Source organism: Gossypium hirsutum, chromosome D01 (assembly GCF_007990345.1).
Source record: "Gossypium hirsutum isolate 1008001.06 chromosome D01, Gossypium_hirsutum_v2.1, whole genome shotgun sequence".
Classification (NCBI taxonomy): domain Eukaryota; kingdom Viridiplantae; phylum Streptophyta; class Magnoliopsida; order Malvales; family Malvaceae; genus Gossypium; species Gossypium hirsutum.
This window is the reverse complement of record NC_053437.1, coordinates 45763718-45791232: the sequence shown is the minus strand read 5'-3', so window position 1 is coordinate 45791232 and position 27515 is coordinate 45763718. Positions and strand designations below refer to the sequence as shown.

Genomic DNA, 27515 nt, shown 5'->3' with positions numbered 1-27515 from the left:
ATGAGAACTGTCGGGCTTGGAAAGACTTCAAAGCAGTGGCGTGAAGAAATTCGAGAAGAAAGAAACAAGTCAGACCGGTGGGAAAGGAAATTTCGAGAGGTACAAGCACAAAATGAAGCCTTAGAAAAGAGCTTGTCAGAGAGTCAAAAGGAAAAAAGAGAACTAAAAGATAGAGTAGTTGAGTTAGAGGGGTCTCTCCGTCAATATAGAAGTCGAAATTCTGTATTAGAGCTGAAAGCAAGTCTAAGTAAGATCGAAGAAATGAAAGGTAAAATAGAAGAGTTGGAAGCAGCATTACAAATTTGTGAGGTTCGAATCGAGCATCTAGAGGCAAAGGAAGGTCGTCAGAATGAGCAACTTCATTATTTTCAAGATCAAGTCATAAATAGGGATCGCGTTATGGGAGAAGCTATGGTGCAGATTCGAGAAGTGGCAGATCACTTGCAAACTTTAGCAGTACAAGCCGACACGTTGAGCGTAAAGTTCGAGCTAGAGTCAGATCGAGGACAAGAGTTAGCATCGTTGCTTAAAAAGATCAAGGTCTTAAGTATTAGGGCAAAGCCATATTTGTAGCCCATTCTATGTAAAGAGATTTATTTTCTAATAAAGTTTTCTGAAAGTAATTGAAATTAGAATTAACGCCTTTTCTGCATTTCATTTTCATACATCGCATTGCATGCATTAATAAATTATCAAAGGGTTCTGATTAATCAAAATCATTCCTCAGTTAACCTGGAATCTAACCAGCCAACTCAGCACCGTTACGGTACAAGAGCGAAATTAAAAAATATGGATCAAAGACTAGAAAAGCTCGAACAATTTCAAAAAGACATGCAGGATCAGCTCCAGCAACAAATGAAAGAACAGCTTGAAAAAATTCAGCAGAAGTTGATGGACAAAATGGAAGAATCCCAAGGAATCATGATAACCCAGTTAACTCAGCTCTTAACTGGTGGAAAAGATAAGGGAAATAGCCCTGTAACAAATATTGAGGAAGAAGGCGAGGATGAACTCCAGTACCCTCCAGGCTTCACTCCTCTGCATGTGCAGCACCAAGTGGAAGTGTACCCACGTAAGTCTTCTGTTACGATTAGGCCTCAGCAATTTTAGGCTGATGCTTTAAGGTTGATGAATTTTTAGGTCGGATCAGGCTCCAATCCTGAGAATAATCCTGCCAATCTTATTGTTCCTGATTTCGATGAAGCAGTTGAAAAAGAGAAAACAAAAGAGGAATTATCAAAGCAATTGAAAGAAAGATGGAAGTGGATTGAGGAGAAATTCAAAGCGATGGAAACTACTGAAAGATGCCATGGGGTTGATGCTAAAGATTTAAGTTTGGCACCGGATTTAGTGCTCCCTTACAAGTTTAAAATGTCAGAATTCGAGAAATATAATGGAACCACTTGCCCTGAAGCCCACATTACTATGTTTTGTAGGCGAATGACTGGGTATGTCAATAATAATCAGTTATTGATACACTGTTTTCAGGATAGCCTCGCGGGGCAGCGTCTAAATGGTATAATCAATTAAGCCGTGCTAAGATTAGCTCTTGGAGGGATTTAGCACAGGCTTTTATGAAGCAGTATGGGCATGTGGCGGAAATGGTTCCTGATAGGATCACTTTACAGAACATGGAGAAAAAGTCGAATGAAGGTTTTAGACAATACGCTCAGAGGTGGAGGGAGGTGGCACTGCAGGTCCAACCACCGCTCCTTGAAAGAGAAATGACGATGCTTTTTGTAAATACGCTAAATGCTCTTTTCATCACACATATGCTAGGTAGTGCCACGAAAAACTTTTACTGACATAGTCATGAGTGGTGGAATGTTTGAAAGTGTTGTAAAGAGTGGGAAGATTGATGTTGGAGATAACAACAGAAGGCAAAATTCAAAGAAAAAAGAAGGTGAGGTAAACAACGTGAATACATACAGCAAATCGATTACGGTGAATCAGCCCAGAAAGGTAGCGTCTGGTCAACAGGGTTCATCTAGGCAGGAATCTGGTGTGAGGCCAAATACTGAGAGGCCCCAGTTCACACCCATCCCTATGTCATACAAAGAGTTATATCAGAATTTATTTAACGCGCACGTTGTTGCCCCATTTTATTTGACTCCTTTACAGCCTCCATATCCTAAATGGTATGACGTGAATGCATAATGCGATTACCATGTAGGAGTTACGGGGCACTCCATAGAGCATTGTACTACTTTTAAGAAGCTTGTTGAGAAGCTCATTAAGATGGGCGTTGTCAAGGTAGATGATTCATCAGGTACGGAAAATACATTACCCAATCATGCTGATGCTGGGGTAAACATGGTGGGTGAAGGTATGGGGAAGAAGGTCAAGGAAAATATTGCTGAGGTAAAGATCCCTTTGAAGAGGGTTTGGAAAGAAATGGTAGGAAAATGGTTAATTGTTTCGAATTTAGTGGGAGATGGCAAGACCCAAAATTATTGTGAGTTCCATCATGAGATGGGACATGAAATTCAAATATGTGAGAAGTTTAGAGCTCTGATCCAGAGCATGATGGATAATGGAGAAATAGAGTTTTTTGAAGAGGTGGAAGGAAAAGAAAGTATATGCGTATTGGAGTCAGAGACGAGGATTCCAAAGGTGAATCATCCTGTGATTATCATTTTGCGCCCTAAGGTTACTGAAGTTAGGGCACAAGTGATACCGAAGATTGTTATTCAAAAGTCGACGAAGTTTTCATATAAGAACAGCAAGAAGGTCCCTTGGAATTATGAGTGCGAGGTAGCAGTTTCGGGGATGGAAGCTTCAGTTAGTGTTGTGAAAGAAAACCAAAAGACAGGTTCTTATACGAATACCGAGGAGTACTGTGGTCGGATAAATGCTGAAACAAAATCAGTGGAGGGAAAAGTCCTTACAGCGGAGCAAAAGAAAGAGAAAAAGATTAAATTAAGGCCATTGATTAATGAGCCAATAAAGGAAGAAGAGGCCACTGAATTCTTAAAATTTTTGAAACACAGTGAGTATAGCGTGGTAGAGCAGCTGCATAAACAGCCAGGTCGTATATCTGTGTTGGCTTTGCTCATGAATTTAGAGGTACATCGAAATGCGCTGATGAAGGCATTAAATGAAGCATACGTGGCAAGTGATATTTCTGTTAACCAATTGGATCGGTTGGTCAACAATATAAGCGCTGATAATTTTATCTTCTTCAACGATGACGAAATACCATCTGGAGGTATGGGGTCCACTAAAGCTCTGCACATTACTTCTCGGTGTAAAGGAAGCATGGTGTCAGGAGTTTTAATTGATAATGAGTCTGCATTGAATGTACTGCCCTTATCTACTCTCAATAGGCTACCTGTGGATAGCTCACATATGAAAACATGTCAAAACGTGGTAAGGGCGTTCGATGGAACGGAAAGGAATGTTTTGGGGAGAATTGAGATACCGTTGTTGATTGGCCCAAATACTTATGAAGTAGATTTCATTGTAATGGATATCAAGCCTTCATATAACTATTTATTGGGGAGACCTTGGATACATTCGGCAGGGGCTGTGCCTTCATCGCTGTATCAGAAGTTAAAATTAGTGTCAGAGGGACGGTTGGTGATAATAAATGCTGAGGAGGGTATTATCGCATCAGTAACCAGTAAAGCACCATACGTGGAGACCGATGAGGAGGCGATGGAATGCTCTTTCCGATCTCCAGAATTCGTAAATGCAACATTTATTGCTGAGGGGAATAGAATTCCAGTACCGAAGATATCCAGGACTACAAGAATGAGCCTTCAATTAATGGTAGGAAAAGGAGCTGTACCGGGAAAAGGATTGGGAAGATATTTGCAATGAGGAGTTGAAGCACCAATGATGAAAGAAAAGTTTGATCGTTTTGGTTTAGGCTATAGATCAGATGTAAAATAAAGAAGAAAGGAAATGGAGAGAAGACAGGAGAGAAGAAAGGCACGCCTGAGTGGAAATGAAGTTAGGTGGGAGCCTATGGCTTTTCCTCATATATCCAAGACTTTCATATCATGAGGGTTTATTCATCCAGAACGAAGAGTGCTTGAAGTGAAAGGTGTTTAAGAATTGCTGGGAGATACCCACATCAATGCTCTAGACACAGTTGAAAGAGAGACTTGGCCAGAGATTCGCCCTTACGAGCCTGGAAGTGATCTGGACAATTGGACTGCGGAAGAGATTCCTGTAGTTTTTAGAGCTTGTTCAGAGTAAATATGTAGAACATCCTTGTCGATTTGACTTAAAATATAATTTCTTTATGGATTATGCACATCTTGAATATTATAATTTCAATAAATATACTTTTTCGTATGCATTTTTGAGCCAGTATTCTTTTATTCTTTTTTCGAGTAATTATTCTTTTATTCTTTTTTCTACATCATTCTTTTATTCATTTCATAATCATATTTTGTTCATAAATTAATATATTCTTTGTATATTCTTTGGCACCTATCATAGGTCCCCGAATATCAATGATATGAATGACGCTGCTTCAGACACAGAATCACCCTTTGAACGAGATAGGTGTTTAGAAGGATCACAGAATTTTGAAGATGACGTAGACTGTGATGTATCTCCGGACTTATTGAGAATGGTAGAACAGCAGGATAAGCAAATCTTACCTCATAAAGAATCATTGGAGATTGTGAGTCTAGAGAAGGGAAAAGAGGTAAAGATCGGAACTAACGTTTCGGCCAAGACAAGGCAAGACCTCATCGAGTTACTCCGAGAATTCAAAGATGTCTTTGCATGGTCATATCAAGATATGCCTGGGTTAAGTACTGACTTCCCATAAAAGAGGATTGCAAGCCAGTTCAGCATAAGCTCAGAAGAATGAGGCCTGACATTGTGCTAAAAATAAAGGAAGAAGTCAAGAAGCAGTTTGATGCTGGGTTCTTACAAGAAGTTAAGTATTTAGAATGGGTAGCTAATGTTGTTCCTGTCCTTAAGAAAGATGGAAATGTGCGAATGTGTATGGATTATAGGGATTTGAATAGGGCCAGTCCAAAAGATAATTTCCCGTTGCCTCACATTGATACTTTAGTAGATAATACTGCAAGCTATTTATTGTTTTCTTGCATGGACGATTTTTCTGGATACAATCAAATAAAGATGAATCCAGAAGATATGAGAAAGACCACATTTATCACTTTGTGGGGAACGTTCTGTTATAAAGTGATGCCCTTTGGATTAAAGAATGCGGGGGCAACTTATCAAAGAGCCATGGTAACTTTGTTTCATGACATGATGCACAAGGAGATTGAGGTTTATATTGATGATATGATTGCAAAATCCAGAACGGAAGAGGAGCATGTTCATGTTCTGCGGAAATTATTTTTGACACTAAGAAACTTCCAGCTCAAGCTTAATCCAACAAAGTGCACCTTTGGGGCTAGATCGGGGAAGTTGTTGGGCTTCATAGTTAGTGGGAAAGGAATTGAAGTTGATCCAGACAAAGTCAAGCCAATACGAGATGTGCCTCCACCACACACTCAGAAGGAAGTACAGGGTTTTTTGGGGAGATTGAACTACATTTCTCGGTTTATTTCACAACTGACTGAGAAATGTGATCCTATATTCCGTCTTCTAAAGAAGCATAATCCGGGCGTATGGGATGAAGAATGTCAGAAGGCTTTTGACAAAATAAAACAATATTTGTCTAATCCTCCAGTGCTATCACCACCTAATCCGAATAGGCCATTAATACTGTATTTAACAGTATTTGACAATTCTATGGGGTACGTGTTAGGCCAACATGATGAGACAGGGAGAAAGGAAAGGGCAATTTACTATCTCAGTAAGAAATTCACTGATTGTGAAGTGAGATATTCGGCTATTGAGAAGTTGTGCTGTGCTCTGGTTTAGACAACTCGAAGATTACGACAATATATGTACAACTTGGCTGATTTCAAAGTTAGACCCCTTAAAATATATGATGGAGTCGACTGCTTTGAATGGGAGGATGGCTAGATGGCAAATCTTGTTTTCTGAATTTGACATAGTGTATGTGAGTCAGAAAGCCGTGAAAGGGAGTGCAATAGCTGACTTTTTAGCTAGCAGAGCCTTGGTTGATTATGAGCCTTTGAATTTTGATTTCTCAAATGATGATTTGATGTATGTGGCTGTAGCTGAAGAAAATCCCCGAGTAGATCATGTGTGGAAGTTAAATTTTGATGGAGCCTCAAATGCTGTGGGTAATGGAATTGGGGCAGTCCTAATATATCCAAGCGAAGATCATTATCCTTTTGCTTGCAAACTGGATTTTGATTGCAAGAATAATATGGCAGAGTATGAAGCGTCCATTATGGGCATTCGTGCAGCCATCGAGCGTAAAATTAAATTGTTAGAAGTGTATGGGGATTCTGCACTGGTGGTATATCAACTCAAAGGAGAATGGGAGACAAGGGACTCTAAACTGATCAGTTATCGAAAGATGGTTCTCGAATTGATGGATGAGTTTGATGGCATTACTTTTTGTTATCTTCCATGAGATGAGAATCAGATGGCTGATGCATTGGCTACCTTAGCCTCTATGATCCGAGTGAATAGATTAAAGGATATGAAGCCTATTCAGATGAGTATTTCTGAAACCCCGGCTCATTATTATAATGTTGAGGAGGAGGAAAAAAATGATCATCCCTGGTATCTGAATATATTGCGATATGTAAAGAATCGTGAGTATCCAGATCAGGCAAAGGAGAATGATAAGAGAGCCCTGAGAAGATTGGTTATTGACTATGTTCTAGATGGAGAAATCCTGTACAAAAAAGGGAAGGATCAAGTACTGCTAAGATGTGTGGACGCAGTGTAAGCTAGAAAAATTCTAGAAGAAGTCCATGAGGGTATCTGTGGAACGCATGCAAATGGTTACATAATGGCCAGGCAGATCATGAGATTTGGGTATTATTGGTCTACTTTGGAAAGGGATTGCATCAGCTATGCTAAGAAGTGCCATAAATGCCAAATTTATGGCGATAAAATGCATGCACCTCCTTCACCTCTTCATGTTATGACTTCTCCATGGTCTTTCTCTATGTGGGATATGGACGTCATTAGGCCAATATCGCCAAAGGCTTCTAATGGACATCGCTTCATCTTTGTGGTTATTGACTATTTTACCAAATGGGTGGAAGCTGCTTCATATACAAATGTCACGAAGTCAGCAGTTAGCAGGTTCTTGAAAAAGGAAATCATATGTCGGTATGGAATGCTTGAGAGGATCATATCTGATAATACGCTGAATTTGAACAATAGTGCAATAGCGAAGGTCTGCAGTAATTTCGAGATCAGACATCATAACTCGTCGCCATACCGCCCAAAGATGAATGGTGCGGTAGAAGCAGCCAATAAGAATATCAAGAAAATTGTGGGAAAGATGACTGAGACTTACAGGGATTGACATGAGAAATTACCGTTTGCTCTCTTTGCTTATAGAACGTCTGTCAGGACGTCGACTGGGGCAACACCTTTCTCTTTGGTTTATGGCATGGAAGCAGTTTTACCTGTTGAAATAGAAATTCCTTCTCTCCGGGTATTATCTGAGTTGAAATTGGATGGGGCAGAATGGGCTCAATCTCGTTACGATCAATTGAACTTAATAGAAGAGAAAAGGCTAAAAGCTGTTCGGCATGGTCAAATGTATCAAAAGTGGATGATGCGAGCCTACAACAAAAAGGTTCGTCCCAGAGAATTTCATGAGGGAGAGCTGGTGTTGAAAAAGATCCTTCCTATACAAAAGGATTTTAGAGGAAAATGGATGCCAAATTGGGAAGGTCCATATGTTGTAAAGAAAGCCTTTTTTGGGGAGCTTTGATTTTGAGTGAGATGGATGGCAAAGATTTGCCAAACCCTGTAAACTCGGATGCGGTTAAGAAATACTTTTCTTTAAAAAAAGAGAAAGAAAGAAAGAGAGAAAAGAGGAGAGGCCATGTGAAAACTCGTAAAGGGCACTTCGAGACCAAAGGGGATTTGAGTTGAAAACCCAGAAAAGGGCGGCTCAAATGCTGATCAGGTGACGCATCCGGTGATCTTGCAATGATTGAATTAGTGAGAAAAGGGACGCAACATCTCGGGGCATCAACAGAGTACTGTAGATCTTCTAAGCACATGTCGGATTCAGAGTGGTCTTCAGGAAGTTTGCACAGAGAAGTTCAAACTGCGATATTTAGGGCACCTAGTCTTCTTAGTATTTATATCTTGGAATACTTTATTCCTTTTCAAGATTCATGTTTCCAATCTATTCCTCTTTTATTTTTACTATTTTTTATATAATCTACTCATCTTGAGCCTTATTCTCAATGAATTTCATCTTGTCCATTTCGATAGTCTTATTCAAGCATTTTTCATTGGGATAATAGGATAATACTACTTTTATAAAGGAAATTTTGCATATTACTTTGAAAGTTTCTAAATAATATGGGAACCTGAAACAGGATTATTGTTTAGAATACACCAGACTTAAGGGTTGGAAATTAGGGAAAGAAAAGTCTAAATTAAGACTATCCCTTCAGATTTTGTTGTCAAAGTTGATGACTGAACAAAATGGTAGGGTGTTAGGTTGGTGACAAGGCTTTAGCGAACAAGCAAGCAATTATCACCAAGTAACAGAAGTTGTTCTTAGAGAAGAATATTCTTCATTTGTGCATGGGCATTTGGTATGACTCCCTAGAAGTGGTGAAAAGGACGTTGGAGCCTCACATTCTGCATTATTGAATTGTGATAGTGAAGGATTGAGAAAATGCCAGATCTTTTTACCCTTGGGCTACCACGCGAGAAGGATGATAAAAATTTTGTGTCCCAGTGGATTAAACTTGGAAATTCATAGTGGGGCAATTTGATCAAATATTTTTTGAGATGTTAGATGAGTAGGAAGATGTTGTAGTGCGTCAGTGTTACGGCTTTATTGAATTTTGAGTGATGACAATAAGAGGGGTTATTCTCATAAAAATGGCATTCTGCATTCGTTCGTACATGTCTAGTTAGCAGCATTTGATTCATTTTGATCATGATATCCTAATCATTAGGCATAATTAGGTTCATAAATATGAATTATACAGGTCATATTCCTCAGAGAACAAACCGAAGAACCAATCCTATCTCCCTGAAGTTGCAGTGGAGTGGATTAAATCACAGATCTTATCTCTCTGAGGTTGCAGAGAGAAAATCACATCAAGTCTTATCTCCCTGAAGTTGTAGTGGAGTAGACTGAAGAACCAATCCTATCTCCCTGAAGTTGTAGTGGAGTGGATTAAGTCACAGATCTTATCTCTCTGAGGTTGTAGAGAGCAGATCATATCAAGTCTTATCTCCCTGAAGTTGCAGTGGAGTAGACTGAAGAACCAATCCTATCTCCCTGAAGTTGCAGTGGAGTGGATTAAATCACAGATCTTATCTTTCTGAGGTTGCAGAGAGCAGATCACATCAAGTCTTATCTCCTTGAAGTTGCAGTGGAGCAGACTGAGGACCCAAATCCTATCTCCCTGAGGTCGCAGTGGAGCGGATTAAAACCATAGATCTTATCTTTCTGAGGTTGCAGAGAACAGATCCCATCAAGTCCTATCTCCTTAAAGTTACAGTGGAGTGGATTGAAGCATTAATTCCTATACTTCTGAAAATGCAGTAAGAAGGAATATGGCTACTTGAAGAGGAAGTGTACCAAAGTCCAGCATGACCGGGCAAAATTGGTTATTTTTTAGAGTCTTTGCTATGTTCCCATTACATGACAACGAGCAAAGAGGGGCAGCTGTAATAAACAAATTTTGCCCGGCCCACTCAAAACAGACCCAACTAATACCCAAAACCCAAATTACACCCGGGCCCATTACAAACCTAGCCTGCTAGCCCCAAAACCAAAAAGTTTAGCAGAAACCCTAAGCATTGCAGCAAATTCGCACCGTAGCAGTTCCTGCACGTCGCCCCACATGTCGCGCACGTCGCTGCGCACAACGCTCGTTCCACCTGCAAACAAACCACGAATCACAGCACAACAAGCAAGAGATAGGAGTTTTATTGATTATTATTATTTTCGGTATAAAAGGCCGATTGTAAATCGATTTAAGGGGTTAGCAAATTTCTGTATTGAAAATTAAAAAGAAAATACAAGGGAAAAGAGATCAGAAAAAAACAAATTTTGAAGGTGAATCTCGTGTTTTGATTTTTCTTCCCTTTACTTTTTTTTCTCTTATTGGTTGTTTTTCTTTAGAAAATAGACGAAAAGGGGAGGAGTTCTTACCGGTGGCAGCGCCGTCGATGCCCTTCTACGCCGCATCCAAATTGTGGTTGTAATCGGTGGCAGAGGAGACTGGAGTGGCAGAGGAGGGGGGCTGCGGCGCATGTATTAAGGGGTAGAAGGGAAATGATTTTTAGGGTTTTAAAATTGACTTTTATAAGGCATTAAACGACGTCGTTTAGGGCCTATTTCAGTGGCCCTGAAACGGCGTCGTATGGCCTATACCCGTGCACAACCCGATCCGACCCGGAGAGGATCCACGCATTTCTCCAAAATGGGCCATTTGCGCAATTGGTCCCATTGTTTTTACAGCGTTTTTAAATTGTTTTTTTATTTCTTTTAAATTCTGCAAAATATTTTATTATTGTTTCAAATTAGTCCAATGTTGTGCGGCGTTTTGGGAGGTTTGGGTAATTTGCGCTTTCAGTCCTCCCCTTGTTGCGCATGTTTTAGTGTGTTCCCTTTATCGTTTTCCATTTCTGAATTTAGCTTTTAAATTTTGTTGATTTTCAATGAAATCCTTAATTTTCATTTTAAGTTTTTTTTAGTTTATTTTATTAATATTGTTAATATTATTTCTATTACTGTATTATTATTAGTTTATTATTATTATATGATATATTATTATTATCCTACGCATATGTACGCATATACATATTAATACATGTAAATATATACTGTTTTGTTTTAAAAACGTTTTAAATATATATTATATACATTATATATTTTATTATTACTTTATTTTTTCTCAGCTTTATGTACATATGTATGCGTATATATTTGTATTTTATAGTATTTATATATTTTCTATATCTTATAATCTAAACATAATAATTTTTTTTATATAATATGTATACATATATACTTACATTATTCGACTTTTTTTTCAAAAATATATATCTTTCAAATCTTTTTTATAAATACATATATGTCCATATTTTTTATAATTACCAATATATTACGCTTATATTTTTTTGTATTCTTTCATATAAACTTTATATATATATTGTTTTTTTTATGTTATTTCTATTGTTTTTGTATACATATACATATATGCATTAACATTTTATCATATTTTTAAAGAAAATATATTTTGGTTTCGTTAGCATTTAAATCCTCATACTTTATAAATTTTCAAAATATTTGGCATTCATGGTTCTCGAGAAAGATCGTGTCCTAACTTACTGGATTGTGATCACTTTTCAATGAATTTAGAAAGCCAAGTATTTATTTTGCAATAAATTCACAATTTCCAAATAAAAGCTTATTCTCGGGAATCCAAAAATGTCGGGTTCTAACTTACTGGTCATGACATTTTATCTTCTCGAAATAAGATTTTTTTAAAATCAGAAGATAAACTTGATTTTGAAGATTTAAAAATATTGTGCCCTAACTCACTGGGTGTGATGTTTTATTTCTTTGAAATTAGGATGTCTTATCTTTAATTCATTCGAGTTAAAAGTTTACTTTTAAAATCTTTTTAAATTTTCGACACCAAGACATTAAATGATCAATTTGGTATCGATTTTGGGCATTACGAGGGTTCTAACCCTTCCTCGTGCGTAACTGACTCCCGAACCTATTTTCTCAAATTTCGCAGACCAAAATTGTTTTTAAGGTGAGCCGATCACACCTCAATCAAGGATCGGTGGCGACTCGAATTTTTGTTTTTTTAGAAGTCAACAACTAAATTTTTGTTTTCAAAAAAAATGGTTTCGACAGTCTCTACAAGCTTCATTTGAATGATGGCCTCAGAAAGTTTCAAAGAATGCCCACAGCACACTGTTTTACAGCAAAAAGTGCTACTCCTCTGAGCGTGTGGCACTCTAGACTAGGACATCCTTGTAAAAATGTGTTGCTCAAGGCTTTACAGCATTATAACTTGTCATTTGATGTGAATAAAGATGAGTTTGTCTGTGTTGCATGTCACCTAGGCAAGGAGCACAAACAGTCGTTCTCTCCATCGATATCTCAGTATTCTGTTCCGTTACAATTGGTTGTTGCTGATGTTTGGGGGCCAACCCCAGTTACCTCAAATGGTTTTCGGTATTATGTAATTTTATTGATGTCTGCACCAGATATTCGTGGGTTTATTTTTTGCACAAGAAGTCTGAAGTTTTGACAGTGTTCCTTCAGTTTCACAGACAAGTAGAGCGCACCTTTAGAGTTCAACTACAAACATTGCAAACGGATGGGGGGTGAATTTCAGTCTCTCAGGCCGTATCTTGTTTAACATGGCATTGTTCACAAGTTCACCTGTCCCTACACTTCAGCTCAAAACGGAATTGTCGAACACAAGCACCGACAAGTAGTTGAAACAGGTCTTATTATGCTTGCGCATGCTTTCATGCCAATGTCTTACTGGAGTGATGCCTTTAGCTGCGCCATTTACCTCATTAACAGACTCCCCTCTGCTCCCCTACATTTTATCTCTCCTTTTGAAAAACTTCATCGAGCCAAGCCTAATTATAGCTTTCTCAAAACTTTTGGGTGCCTGTGTTTCCCTAATCTAAGGTCGTACAACCCTCACAAAACCTAGTTTCGCTCCACTCCTTATACCTTCATCGATTACTCTCCCATTCACAAAGGATATCGGTGTTGAGATGGCACTGGCCGAATATACACCACCCACCATGTCACCTTTCATGAAAACAACTTTCCATTTAAGACTATCGCCACTCACTCTCCTCCAACCAACAACCGTCAGTCAACTAGCTCCAAATTGCTTATTCTAAATTCCAGCCCATGCTCTCCCAATAATCACCACTCAAGGTAACATTCCTTTTACATCACCCGCTATGTCCACTTTGCCCATTTTAACACCTTCTGTCCAACCCAACATGCAGTCCACATCTCCTGTCCTCACTACCCCTCTACCCTCACCAAGTGTCTCCACAAGTCCCTTACCTCCATGCCCAATACCACAAAACTCCCATCCAATGATTACCCGCAGCAAAGCTGACATATTCAAGCCAAAAGCCTACTTAAGCTGTATGAGTGAGGTACTTGATACACCAACTAGTATTCATGCAGCTATGGCACACTCTTGTTGGCGTGATGCGGTTCATGTTGAGCTAGAAGCTCTTGTCCGCAACAACACCTGGAGTCTATGTCTATTACCGTTACATCGTCGCACCGTTGGATGTAAGTGGTTATTTAAAATCAAGAAAAAGGCTGATGGTACTGTTGATCGCTATAAAGCTCGTTTGGTAGCCAAGGGCGACTCTCAGCATGCAGGGACTGACTTCCGAGACATGTTTAGCCCAGTGGTTCGGGCAGTCACCATGAGAACAGTTCTCGCTGTTGCCGTAATGAAGAGATGGCCTCTTAGGCAAGTCGATGTGAACAACGCCTTCTTAAATGGAGAACTATCTGAGGACATATTCATGGACCAGCCACCTGGTTTTGAAGTGTCAGGACCCAGAAACCAGCGGTTAGTATACAAACTGAACAAAGCCTTATATGGGCTGCGACAAGCTCCAAGGGCATGGTTTCACACGCTTAAATAATTTTTGGTCAGCCAATTAGGTTTTCATGCGTCTAAAGCCGACTCGTCCCTGTTCATTCGAGTTACTGGTAATAGCCAAATACTACTAATGGCTTATGTTGATGATATAGTTCTCACAGGCAGTTCGAGTGCAGATATTGACAGTGTGATAAGTCAACTTCACAATTGATTTGCTCCCAAAGACTTGGGATCTTTCAATTTTTTTCTCAGCATTGATGTACAGTACACCAATCACAGCTTGTTCCTCAGTCAGAAGAAGTATGTGCAAGAGATCCTATCGAAGACAGGTATAACAGGTGCAGCTACCACTCCAACCCTATGGTTAGTCTCCCTAAGCTTACTGTCACTTCGGATAGTCAAAAGCCTATTGATGGTCCGCTTTATCGCAGCACTATTGGGATGCTTCAATATCTCTGCATTACACGGCCTGATCTCTCTTACTGTGTTAACAAACTCAGCCAATATATGAACTCTCCTAGTGAATCTCACTGGAAGGTAGCTAAACGAGTGCTACGCTATCTGGTGGGCACTATGGAACATGGGTTAGTTTTTACACAGGAACAATTTCGGTTGACTTGCTACTCTGATGCTGACTGGGCATCTTCAGTTGAAGACAGACACTCCACTACGGGCTACGTGGTGTATTTGAGGCCCAACCCGATAGCCTGGTGCTCAAAGAAGCAGACCGTTGTCTCCAGGTCGTCCTCTGAATCTGAGTATCGCAGCTTGGCCAATTGTGTCTCTGAGCTGGTGTGGGTTCAACAACTGTTAAAGGAAATAGGGGTGTCTGTTGAACAAACGCCAGTGGTCTGGTGTGATAACACCTCCACTGTTTCTATGGCAGTAAATCCAACTCATCACGCACGAGTCAAGCATATTGAGATCAACCACCACTTTGTTCGAGAGAAGGTTCTTGATGGTCTGCTACAAGTCAACTATGTGCCATCAGTCAACCAAATTGCTGATGTTCTTACAAAACCAGTTCCCCCAAACACTTTTCTGATTTTCGGCAAGCTCTTTGAGTTACAACAAACAACTCAATTTCAAAAGATTTTGACAACCAGGAGAATGTTAGAATATATCAAAGATAGTCAGTTGACAGTTAAGATAGTAGTTAGTTTGTTAGTAGTTATTCTGGTAAAGAAACTAACAGCTCCTCAGCTACTGCTATAAATGCTGTATCGAGCCATTACGATTGTTGAATGAAAAAGTATATGCATTTCAAGTATTAAACCTTCTTAGGTTATACTTTAACATTTTATGCTGACACTAAAAAGAAATGGGACAAATGCACTAAAACCCCTTATGATTACTTGCGTTCACTTTCCTCTAACTAGTGGTGATCCTACACAAACAACATTAGTCTCGCAACCAGGAGATGGGTCTTTAAGTGATTGGAAATTTGATCAAAATGTCATTAGGAGAGCTTTAGTCATGATGATATTAGTGGAAGGATGGGGATTTAGGAACTTAATGGAAGTTGCATGTCCTAGGTTTTGCATACCGTCTAGATAGACAACTTCTAGAGATGTCTTTCAACTTTATGTGGACCTAAGTTCAAATTTGAGTAGAATATGCCTTACCATTGACACATGGAATTCATTGCAAATAATAAATTATATGTGCACTACGACTCACTTTATTGACAATAATTGGAAGTTAGCAAAAAAAATTAAACTTTTGTCCCATTTCTCGTCACAAAGGTGAGGCAATTGGAAAGACAATTGATAAATGTTTGCGACATTAGGGGATTGAAATAGATTTATGATTGTGATTGTTGATAATACTAGTTTGAATGATATTGCCATGTCATTCTTAAAGAAAAAATACAATCTAACTGTTGTTGTTGAAGGCAAATATCTTCATATGAGATGTATTACACATATCATTAATGTCATAGTTAATGATGGGCTAAAAGAAATGAATGATTTGGTAGCTCGTGTTAGAGGGGCAGTGAAATATATAAGACAATGTCCCTCTAGGTTGGCAAAGTTTAAAGAACGTGTTAAAGATACACATATTGAAAGTAAGAGCTTGTTGTGTCTTGATGTTGGCACTAGGTCAAATTCTACCTACTTGATATTAGAACAAGCTTCAAAGTTTGAAAGATCTTTTGAAGCATCTGATAATGTTGATCTGTATTATAAAGGTGAGCTCTTGATAGGAGATGGAGTGTCGAATCAAAGGGATTGGAAAAATGCTAAAAGGTTATGTCGTTTTTTGAAAAGATTTTATAACCTCACTTTGAAAGTTTCAAGGTCTTCTTATGTCACTGGCAATGAATTTCTTAATGAAATTTGTGGTGTTGAAACTGAATTATGAGAATGACAACAAAATCCTAATGTTGAGTTCAATTCGATGATAAAAAAGAATGCAAGATAAATTTTATAAGTATTGGGGTAATCTTGAAAGAATGAATATGTTACTTCTATGTTTGATCCTAGGAGGAAAATTAGATATGAGCAATTTGCATTCTTGAAAATGGACTCTCGTGACCAAACCAATGCTTTGATGAAAAAGTTGAATGTGGCATTGGCAGGTTTTTTTAATGAATATAAGCCATTGTCGCACCATCAAGTTGAGCAACTTGAAAAAAGTGGACAATCTAGTAGGAGTTCTTTGACTCCTAAGCTTGTGCAAGCCCTTTTTTTACTCAAGATTGGTTATGCAAGTGAACAATTGGACCCGAATGCTCTCCAAGAAGAAGTGACATTACAGGACAAATTTGATATTGGTAATTATCTTATTTGCTGAACAATTTAGACTTAGTTATATTTTAAGCTTGTTATTTTATTTGTTGTTTTGGACATTTTCAGATTTGTCCAGGATTACAGTTGATCATGATTAGGATGTGCATCTTTGCGCCTTTGTTGGAATTGCTAGTTGCTTTGGAAGTTTTGGAGTGTTTATGGTTATCAATTTGTTGTTTTTCAAACTAGTGAAAACTGTTGCTAGTTGTTGTTTTTGTATTTGGAATATTTGGTTTTTTGAACTGCATGTGTAGTTAAACTGTTATTAGTTGTTTTTGTTGGATTGTTTGTGCTACATTGTTGTTTTTGACCTGTTTCTGATATTAAACTGTTGTTTTTGTTTTTTCTTTGGACTGCTTGAGTAATTAGGATGAGCATTTTGCCTATCTTTTCACTACTATTGGTGTTAGCTCTGAACTATTTACTAAAATGATTCAAATTGGTTCATGACACTCTTTTCCTATGCCATTGAATTGTTCTAAGTATGAGTGCAATCATACCCGTAGTAGCTTTTATTATTTTTCATCTTCAATATGTACAAAATGGATGGAAGCTTTCATGCTTAATCATACATGTGTCTAAGCTCTTTTTATTGCTAGGATTGAGAATTTATTGTTTGTTAGAAAATGGAAGGGGTCCTGAACCATGATAGTATTTTTCTTTTTTTATGGATAAATTTGTTGATTTTTCTGTAATTCATGTTTGTAAATAGACAAATCAAGTTGTTGTTGTAATATTGTAGATTTGAGCATTATACAGTTATTGGTTGTTAGCATCCTCTAGGGATTAGAGCCAAGAGGGGATGCTTTTGGGTTACAAAGTTTATTTGATGAGTATAATTCACTAAATGCACTTCATAATTGCTATTTTTGGTCTCTTTTTTTTTTTTTACCAGTTTTGGACTGTTTGTATTAAGCCATGTGAATAAACCTAATCGAACTGATGAAGTTCAGTTCGCTTATTTCGGTTTGGTTAGTCTTTAAATTTGGCTTGATTTGGTTATTGCCATAAAGAAACAAACCGAGGGAATGCACCTGTACTCTTAATTTAGATGAGGAGAAGTGGTTTCTACCAAAGGCATGGTTGTATATATATTTTTCTATGTCATTGCCAACTAATATATATTTTTCTAAATAAATCTTTCCAGAAGTATTGTAGCATCTTCTCGCCTCATTTCTTCCCATCCATATTGCTGTTCGGAGGAAAGAGTTTGTTTTTAAAACAATCTCAACTGATTGTAAAACTCAATTGTTGATTTTTTTTTTATTTCTCTGCTCATTTATCTCACACAGGTATACAAATTGGTAAAAAAGATAGAATTACACTGTTGAAAGTGGACTAAAATTGCCTTTCTCCATCTGAGTTTTCGAAAACTGAAAAAGGAAAATATTTGTAAGGATATAAATTGGCTCAGAGAGTTTGCAGGGCATTAAATATGTTTAATCTTGGAGGAAACAAATTTATAAAAGAAATTCCATACCTATAGTTTTTCTCTGAATGGATGGAGAGGGAATAAAATTTAAAAATATTATGGATTAAATTTACATATTCCAAGGTTGAAATCTGAAAAGCATAGTTTGTGTTTTTTTATATGTCACAAGTTTTGAGTTTAATTTTCGTTTTTAGTTTTATCTTTTTTTTTTAATTTTAATCACACGGTAAAAAAAATTTATATATTGCAATTGTAGATAATGAGCTTCGAATTTACACATTTAAAATTTAAAAGTTTTTAACTTTATTTAATCTTATTTAATAGTATAAAGACGGATGAGATGAGGTGATTCATTCATAGTTTGTGTTTTAAGAGTTTTAAGGTGGAAAATTATGTGTGATTTTTCATGTTAATCATATAGATGAAGCATGCCAAAGAAGGATGTGCATTTTTAGGTTATCCCAAGGTTGTTGTTTTGGTGGTAAGAATCAAATCTTTGGGTTATTTGGTTAGAATCACGTTCCCATGAGGCAGCAGCAATGGAATCACGTTATTGCCATTGTCATCCAGCCCCATATCTTATCTTCAATACAAGCAAAAATAATTTGCTTAAAAGATGAAAAGCCTTATCGACAAAACCCAATAGGTCCCCCCACTCCCACTCCCTGGTTTTTTTTGGATTGGATAATGCCCAAAGATGAGGCACATGGCATCACTCATTGATTACCGAAATACTTGTCCTTCCCTTTGCTTTCTTTTCTGAGTTTAAGTGCCTTCATTATTGGCTTTTATTTTTTTTTTGGTGACCTCTAAAGTTTTGCCATTATTGGATCTTTGACCATGTTGGCAAGATTGCTTCTGAATTAGCGGGGGATTATGACATAATTTCAGCCCGACTTACCTTGGTTTCCATGCTTGCCCTTTTTATTGAATCGAGGACTAGTTACATCTTAATTATGAAAATATCTCACTGTAAATTTTTAAACACATATAAAATACTATTATATAGTCATCATATGTATCTTTATAATTCAATTTAATTTTAATTAAATAATTCTAAAAATAATAATATTTGATGTATTATTAACATGACATTTCAATATTAAATAAAAATAACAATGGAGGATTTATAAATAAATACTAATAATTTATTTAAACATAATTCATCATAAATAGTTGCTAAAACCCTAATCCTAGAGTCGAGATTTAAAATCTTCAAGCTCAAGATCTTAAATTCGAGAGTTATTAATATTTATTTATAATGAATTATTATTTAATTATGTTTAAATAAAGTTATTATTATATATTTATAGGTACTCCACTCTTTTTTAATCAATGGTGCATCAGACTTATCCACCGACGATGCATCAAATATTATTCTTTTTAAAGAAATCGAAAATGGTCTCAAGTATTATTAAAATTCTGTTTTTGGTTGCACTATCCTATTCCAATAGAATATTGATTTACATTCAATAATAATGGCCAATTATGAGGAAATAGAAAAACTGTGTTGAACTCTAACAGAAAGAATTTCAGAAAAAAAATATTAAATAAAGGGTATAAAGTAGGATACCAAAATGTTTGTGTTAAGCTTAGCTGAGGAACATGTAATGGAGAATACATGTGCCATTGCATACAAAAGTCAAACGACCTAATAATGTTTCTCAAATTCCTTCGGAACCTCTACCTAGATTTTAATTGCTCATCATTTGCCAACCAGCGACAATGCCGGGAGGCAGGTTTTTGGCTGTTGATTAAATGAATAAATTTTACTTTTAGCCCCTCCGACATATTTATAATTTAATTTAACTTCTTTTAGCTTTTTTGATAAATGAAAAAAAAGAGGTTATTTTTAGTTAAATTTTGTTATTAGTCTCTATATTATGCATAATTTTTAGATTTAGTTTGTATACTTTAATATGAGCATTTGTAGTCCCTATACTTTTTCAATTTTTAAAATTTCAGTCCTGATTAAATTATAGTGACTAAATTCATTAAATTAATTTTGTTGTTTCTAAAAATCTTATTAAAAAATATATTATCACATGTGTAATACTGTGTCAACTTATGATTTCTTTATAATACTGAAAAAAGATAATTAATGGATTTAACGATTGTTGTTCACATCAAAAATGAAATTTTAAATTTTGAAAAATATAGGGACAAAGAATATGAGAATATAAACTAAATCAACAACTTTACATATAGTATAAGACAAATAGTAGAATTTAACCAAACAAATTTAGTTGCTACTATTTGACTAAGGACAAAATCGACGAATTTAATAGCATAATTCAATTAGAGATGAATCAAGTTGATGAAATCGTTAAAATTTACGTCCTAGCCTCGCCATCATCAAATCAACCTAACGATGAGCATCAATCAATCAATAAAAAATTGCCAAAAGCCCCAAGAGACCCACAACATCACTGATGCACAAAAGGCCAAGTCTTAAATGGCCTATCCTCTTCTCCATTATCTTAAATCTATCACCATCACTGTAATCTATCATGATAAAGCCCTTTGAGGACGGTTCCTAATAAATTTGGTGGCACCCTTATATTGAAAAATCTCACATATATGCCAAAGGACAAAACAAAAACCATGAAAAATGTGGACAAAATAAAACCACAAAACTACATACAAAACCATGATAATATGGATTGAAATTAATGTAATTATGTGAATGCATGTCTCTGGGAGATATATACAAATATGGTAATGAGGTGAATAATGTACAACATGGTATAGAGTTGTGTACTATATGGTATTGTTGTCGGTGTGTGTATATCTTATTTTATACTTCAATGCTATATGAGTTCAATGCCTGACAATTTCTGAGTTATGTAAAAAGATGAGGAAGAGATTTATTGTGTAGCCTCCGATTTGGCAACTATAATGCTAATCAGACTGGCAGATCATGAGATAAATCTGTGGAAGTCCATGACCATGGCATCATTTGATAATATGCTAAGTGTAACAGCCCGATTTATACCCTAATCGAACATAGTGGCTTCGGGACCACAAATCCTAGTAAAAAAATATTTTAATATTATTTTGTGTTTTTATTATGTGTGAATTTATATCCATGAAATTTTCGTATTTTAATTTTGTTATTTGAGTGCCGATTTAATAAAAAAATGTTTAATCGCGTAAAATGAAAATTTAGGGGTTAAATCCAAAAGGGTCGAATAGTGGTTGTTCTTTTAATATGGAGTCTTTATTTTGTAATTTAGCCATTTATAAGATAATGGGTGGCAATGGACTAAAATGACCTTAGTGTATATGTTTTCTATTTTAATTAGTAAAGGTTAATTTAGTAATTGAATAATAATATATATGTGATAATAAATAAATAAATAAAGCTATTATGTTCATCTTCTTCACCGAATGTTGAAAAGAAAAAGAGAGTTTGAAAGCTTGAAACATTCGGCCATTGTTGGAGCTTAAATTAAGGTTAGTTTTTGATCGGTTTTTGATAATTTTTACGTTTTTGAGATCGTTACTTCGTGTTCTTCAAAACCCATGCTTTAATTTTTGGAATTTGTGATGATTTTGTGATGTGCCATTGATGATAGTTTGTGATTTTTGTTGGTTGATGGTAGAAAATAAAAGATATGTAATAGATTATAATGTTTGTTTTTGAATTTTTGATGAATTTGATTATTTTGAGTTAAATTGTAAGAAATATTAAATTGAGGGACTAAATTGTGAAATAAATGACATGCAAGGACCTATATGAGACTAGGGAATATTCGGCCAAACTACATTGTGAATAATTTGGAATATTTTGTGTTTTGTGCAATTTGGACTGAATTGTAAAAATGTTAAATATTAGGGGTAAAATGGTAAATTACCCATTTATGTGTTTTTGGATGAAATTGAATGAAATTATGTTTGAATGAGTTAAATTTGAATGTGTTTAGTCAAGAATTAAAGAAATAGGACTTGGATCGGGGGAAAAATAAAGTTGACGATTAATCGTTCCGTTCCGGTTTATTGCTACCCGAGGTAAGTTTATAATCAAATAGATGTTATAATTTTTGAATAAATATTAGTTATATATGTCGAAATGAAAGTATGCAAAAATATATAGCTGAATATGTTTTAGTCGAAAAATAAAAATAGACGTGAATGTGATTTATCAATATTTAGCACTAAGTGTGCGAGTATGGGATAGCTACAGCTATATGAATGGCACTAAGTGTGCGAAACTAAAATGACGATGTTGAATAATGGGCACTAAGTGTGCGAAATTAAAATGATGATGTTGAATAACGGGCACTAAGTGTGCGATACCGAGAGCATTTTGGTTAGATGAGAAAGAGCACTAAGTGTGCAACTTCATTATGGTCTCGACCAATTATTTAGTACATGATAGGTCAAGTATGCAATGGTTGAATAATATATGATATCAAGGTAAGTTAGTTACTTCAACTGTGATAATTAAATTTTGCAAGCTCGAATGTGTATATATATATGAATATGATTGCATTATTCGATTTTGTTATTGAATTATTAACGTCATTGAATTATTTAATTGCTTATAACTTACTAAGCTAAATTAGCTTACAATGTGTTGGATAATTTTTTTGATGTATAGATTTTGGTGATCGCTACGTGTTCGGGGATCGTCAGCTAAGCTCATCACACTATCGATATCTTTTGGTATTTTGCTAAATTTTTGAATTCGGTCGTATGGCATGTATAGACTAGTTTTGGATTTTAGCTTAATTTGATAGTGTGTGTATTAAAGCCATGCGAAAATGACTTAATATCCTGTTATGTTTGTTTTGGATTGGATTATGAATCATACATGACTTGATAATAGTTTAGTATTTTATGGGTAATATTTCACATGCGAATATTATGTGTGGTTTATTTGGTTGGTATCAAAGTGAATATATTATATGATCTATAATAAATGTAATTTTAAAAGAAAAAAAAATGTTAATGTCTATGTACATGTTTGTGGTTGTTTATTATGTTTGATAGGTTAAAGAGATTACCAAGAATTATAAAAGTGATATTTGTTTTGGATCTTGGATTAATAAAGTATTGAAAAAGAATATGGAATTAGGAAGTGAATTATGTTGAGCATTTGTGAATATGCATGAAAATGGTTATTTCGTTTATATGCTGTTAAAATGGTATATGGTTTGATGTTTAAACATTGGCTTTTGTTTGATAATTTGATTAGTAAAAATAGGTTGTTTTGGCGTTTAATGTAATAAAAATAAATTATTACTTATTGTACAGCTCTATTTGCCTGGGGCCCAGGCAAACCAGACCCAACTAGCCTAACCCACTAACCCTCAGCCCAAAACAATTAAGCCCCAAACCCTAATGGCCCAATAAACTTAGGCCCAAACACCAAATTCAGACTAGGGTTTTAGTCTCTGAAACCCTAGCGCCGCATGCTTTGACTCTTGGTCTTCTGGTGCTGCACCCTACCCCTAGCCACTGCCACCGCCGCACGTTAGTCACCGTCGCCGCTCCAGTTGCACCTGCAAAATTGAAAAAGAAAAGACAGGAAACAAAAATAATAGAAATTGTAAATGGCTATATTGAGCCACTGAAAACCATTTTTGTAAAGGGGGGAGAACCGATCTTATTGTTTTTGTAAAAAGGGGTTTTCTTTCACTGTAATCGGGTTTTTTTAGATTTTGGTACAAGAACTTTAAGAGAAATAAAAAAGCAAGTTTCAAGGTTTCTTTTTTCACATCTCTTTTTTTGCATCTGTTCTTTTTTTATATATACATATATTTACATATATATAAAAAAATATACATTTGCCAAAAAACGAAAACAAAAAATTTACCTTTTAGCCTTTCTGGCCACCGTGTACGGTGGTCGGCGTGCTATCGGCGCGACGACGGTGCGGCAGTCTCCTGGCCGGATTCTGGGAATACCCAAAAAGAAAACAGAGAACAGAACCCTTTTTTTTTAAACAAAAGAGAAATGGTTTTTTTTAAAGAGCTTTGGCTTATATAAGGCCCTCCAAACGGCGCCGTTTAAGGTTCCTCTGACCCGCGCGTCGACCTGACCCGACCTAGAGGGTTCGCGTGTTTTCGTTGGAGGGGATAATTGCATAATTGGTCATTCCGCTTTTTAATTCTTCTAAATCAGGTTTTTTTATATTTTTCATTTTACCCCGTTAATTTATTGCGTTTTCAATATTAGTCCCTTCTGAAACTACGTCGTTTTAAAGGAGAAGGACAAATTTCCTTTTTAGTCCCTCCATGTCTCGCGCGTTTTTAGTGTAGTCCTTCCTCTTTTGTTTATTTGCGTTTTGAGCCCCGAATCTTGTTTTAACGTTTAATCTAATCCTTTTGTTATTTTGTTTATTTTCTTAATAAATTTCATATTATTATTACTATTATTATTATTATTATTATTATTATTGCTTTTATATATATAGGAGTATATCTTTTATATTTTTATATATATACTTATATACATACTTTTTATATTTTATGGTAGTTATATACGTATATATGTACATATTTACTTATATATATTATAATGCACATATACATATATTTTTCCCTTATATGTACATATATATTTTTCATAATTTATAATTTTCATATATCTTCCTTTATTTTTATGTTCATTTATGTATTTATTTTTATGCCCATTTTTATGCTTTAGTTTATTTATTTATTTATTTGCTATGGTATATGCATGATTGATCTATTTTATTATTCGTTTTTGTTCATTTTTTATTCACATTATCATGTTTATTATTCCATTATGCATATAAATATCATATTTCAAAAAAAAGGAAAATATTTCTAATTGAGGCAATATTTAGCGTTTGGGAAATTTGAGAAGACATGCCCTAAGGTGCTAGGTGTCGATTTTTCTCGTTCAACCAAATGGCTTAATATCCTTTTAAAAAATTTTAAAATAAGGCAATGTTTTGCATTTGGAAATTCGAGAAAACATGCCCTAAGGTGCTGGGTGTCGATTTTTCTCATTCAACCAAATGGCTAAATATCCTTTTAAAAATTTCAAAATAAAGCAATGTTTTGTGTTTGGAATTTTGTGGAACGTACCCTAAGGTGCTGGGTTTCAATTTCTCGTTTAACCAAATAGCCAAATATCCTCTCGAATTTCAATCCATGTCATCCGAGTTTTTTTAAGGATCGTATTTTAAATTTCTCTAAAGTTTTCAATTTTTCGACACTAAGACATTAAGTAATCAACTAGGTACCAATTTTGGGCGTATCGAGGGTGCTAATCCTTCCTCGTGCGTAACCAACTCCCGAACCCGTTTTTTTGAATTTCGTGGATCAAAATCGTTGTTTTAATAAAAATTAAATTGTTTATTAAAAACAACCACTTTTTGAGGTGATCCGATCACACCTAATCAAAAAGGATCGATGGCGACTCCCGTTTTTTTCGTTTTCGTCAAAACCCAAGTCGACCCCGTTTTTCATCAAAAAAATGGTGTCAACAGCTTGGCGACTCCACTGGGGACTTTTTTCAAAATAAGTGAGTCGAGCCACGAGTTGATTACTTTTTGTCGAAATTTGAAAACTTGATTTAAATATATGATCCTCTCATTGCATTTCATTTGTTTTGAGTTATAGTTTTCATCATGTTTTGTATTTTAAATTTTTATATCTTTCTACATTGCATTGCATGACCGTTGGTCACACCTTTTTAAGTTGGAGTGAGAAGCTAGTCCTTCGTGGGGTTTTCACCTCCGTGCAGGATAGTGGATCACTTTTGGGATACATCCGTACCTATGTCTTTGTGAGATTTTCATCTCCGTGCAGCCATAGGGAAATGTATTCCCCTGAACCAAACTCGGTCTATATGAGCGTAAAATAGGTGAAGATTGAGGAATCTGCTGGTTTAGGTACCCTTATTCTAGAGCCAAACCTCATATAGTGGACTTAGGAACTTAACCTAGGTAGAGCCACTCCAAATCCCTAGTGGTTACCCGACTAGGTACTTTTTTTCTTGTTTGCTTATGTTTTGTACTAACCCCTCTTGTTATGTTTTGATTGCATTGCACTTGCATTTTAGGAAAGAGATATTGATTCAAGTTCGATTACTAAATTAGAAAGCTTGTCATGGAATACGGATTCTTTGATAAAGTGGAAAACAATATGGCTGCCTGAATATATTCTGAGAAACACAAGAAGGGCGATGGAAGAGTTCGTAACCTTGCTTCGTAGCCTGAAGATTCAAGGCGATTGTTTAAGAGCCTTCGACGCTCCAACTCCCTTAAAGAAGCTAACGAGCCTTATAAAGATGGGCAGATGAGGGATCGCGACCAAGATTAAGAAAAGGAGCTAGCAGTGGCATCTATTGAAAATTGGTGAGATTATTACAAACATGCGGATAAAGAAAAAGAACGATGTTGTCTCTTGGAATATAAGGGCAAGGCCGTACATGCATCTGCTTTATATAAAGGAATTTGCTTTCTAGAAAAGTTTTCTAAATGTAATTGAATCAGAATCAACGTCTCTTTAGGCATACATCTCATGCACTTGCATTACATGCATTAAAATCCATTGAAAGAGACAAATTGAGTCAATTTATTTCAGCTAATTTGGAAAACCAACCAACCAAATACCCTTACAGCATCCAAGCAAATACTAGAGAAATGGAACAAAGGTTGGAGAAATTAGAGCGAATGCAAATACAGATGCAGGAGCAATTGACCAAATTTCAAGAGAAGATGAGAGATCAGATGCTAGAATTACAGAGAACTATGATAAGCCAATTCAACCGATTGCTAGCTGGAGAGTTAGAAAAAAGGAAGGACCTGATAGACCACTCTGAGGTTGATAATGAGGATTTTGCTTATTTCTTAGATTGTACTCCGACAAGTGTCCAGGTCAGCCAGATAGGCACCAACAAGGGGCACTCTTTACCATAAGATCTCAACAATATCGGACTGGTACAACAACACCAGTGAGTGGCTTGACAGTCCCAAGATCCAATTTGAGGAACAATTTTCTTGTTGCACGTGATGATCCAGTAGAAATGAAGCAGGTGAGGGCAGAGTACCCAGATACTATAGAGGCCCCAAGGAAGAAGGAGAATAGGGGGAATAATACGAACAGATATAACAAGGGCCACTCAAAACCAATCATTGTGGGCCGGTCAAAGACAGAAACCACCAGACGTCGGAGTCCTTTAAAGCAAGAATCTGGGGTGAAACCAGGTACCGAGAAGCTCCAGTTCACACCAATTTTGACCTCATATAAGGAGCTGTATCAAAGCTTGTTCGATGCGCATGTTGTTGCTCCTCATTACTTAAAACCCATACAGCCTCCGTATCCCAAATGGTATGACATGAACGCACAATGCGACTACCATGCGGGAATTACGGGGCATTCAATAGAGAATTGCATTGCCTTCAAGAAACCAGTTGAAAGATTCATTAAAATAGGCATTGTCAAATTCGACGAGGCCTCCAGTGCAAAAAATCTACTACTCAATCATACGGATAATGAAGGGGATGCGATGAATGAAGAAATGTTGGGAAATGTTCACATCAGTGCCGAATACGAAGAAGCAACTAGAGAAGAGATCTTATTAGATGTTCGCCCTTATAAACTTGGGAGTGTTCTAAACAATTGA

The 27515-nt window shown here is 36.1% G+C and overlaps 1 protein-coding gene across 1 annotated transcript; it reads left to right on the top strand.

Moving 5' to 3' along the window:
• Positions 1–27515, top strand: LOC121213587 (protein bicaudal D homolog 1-like). Its single transcript, XM_041086382.1, is given in 4 exon segments — positions 1–475; positions 26669–26770; positions 26773–27096; positions 27277–27515. Coding segments are annotated over 4 exon segments (1140 nt in total).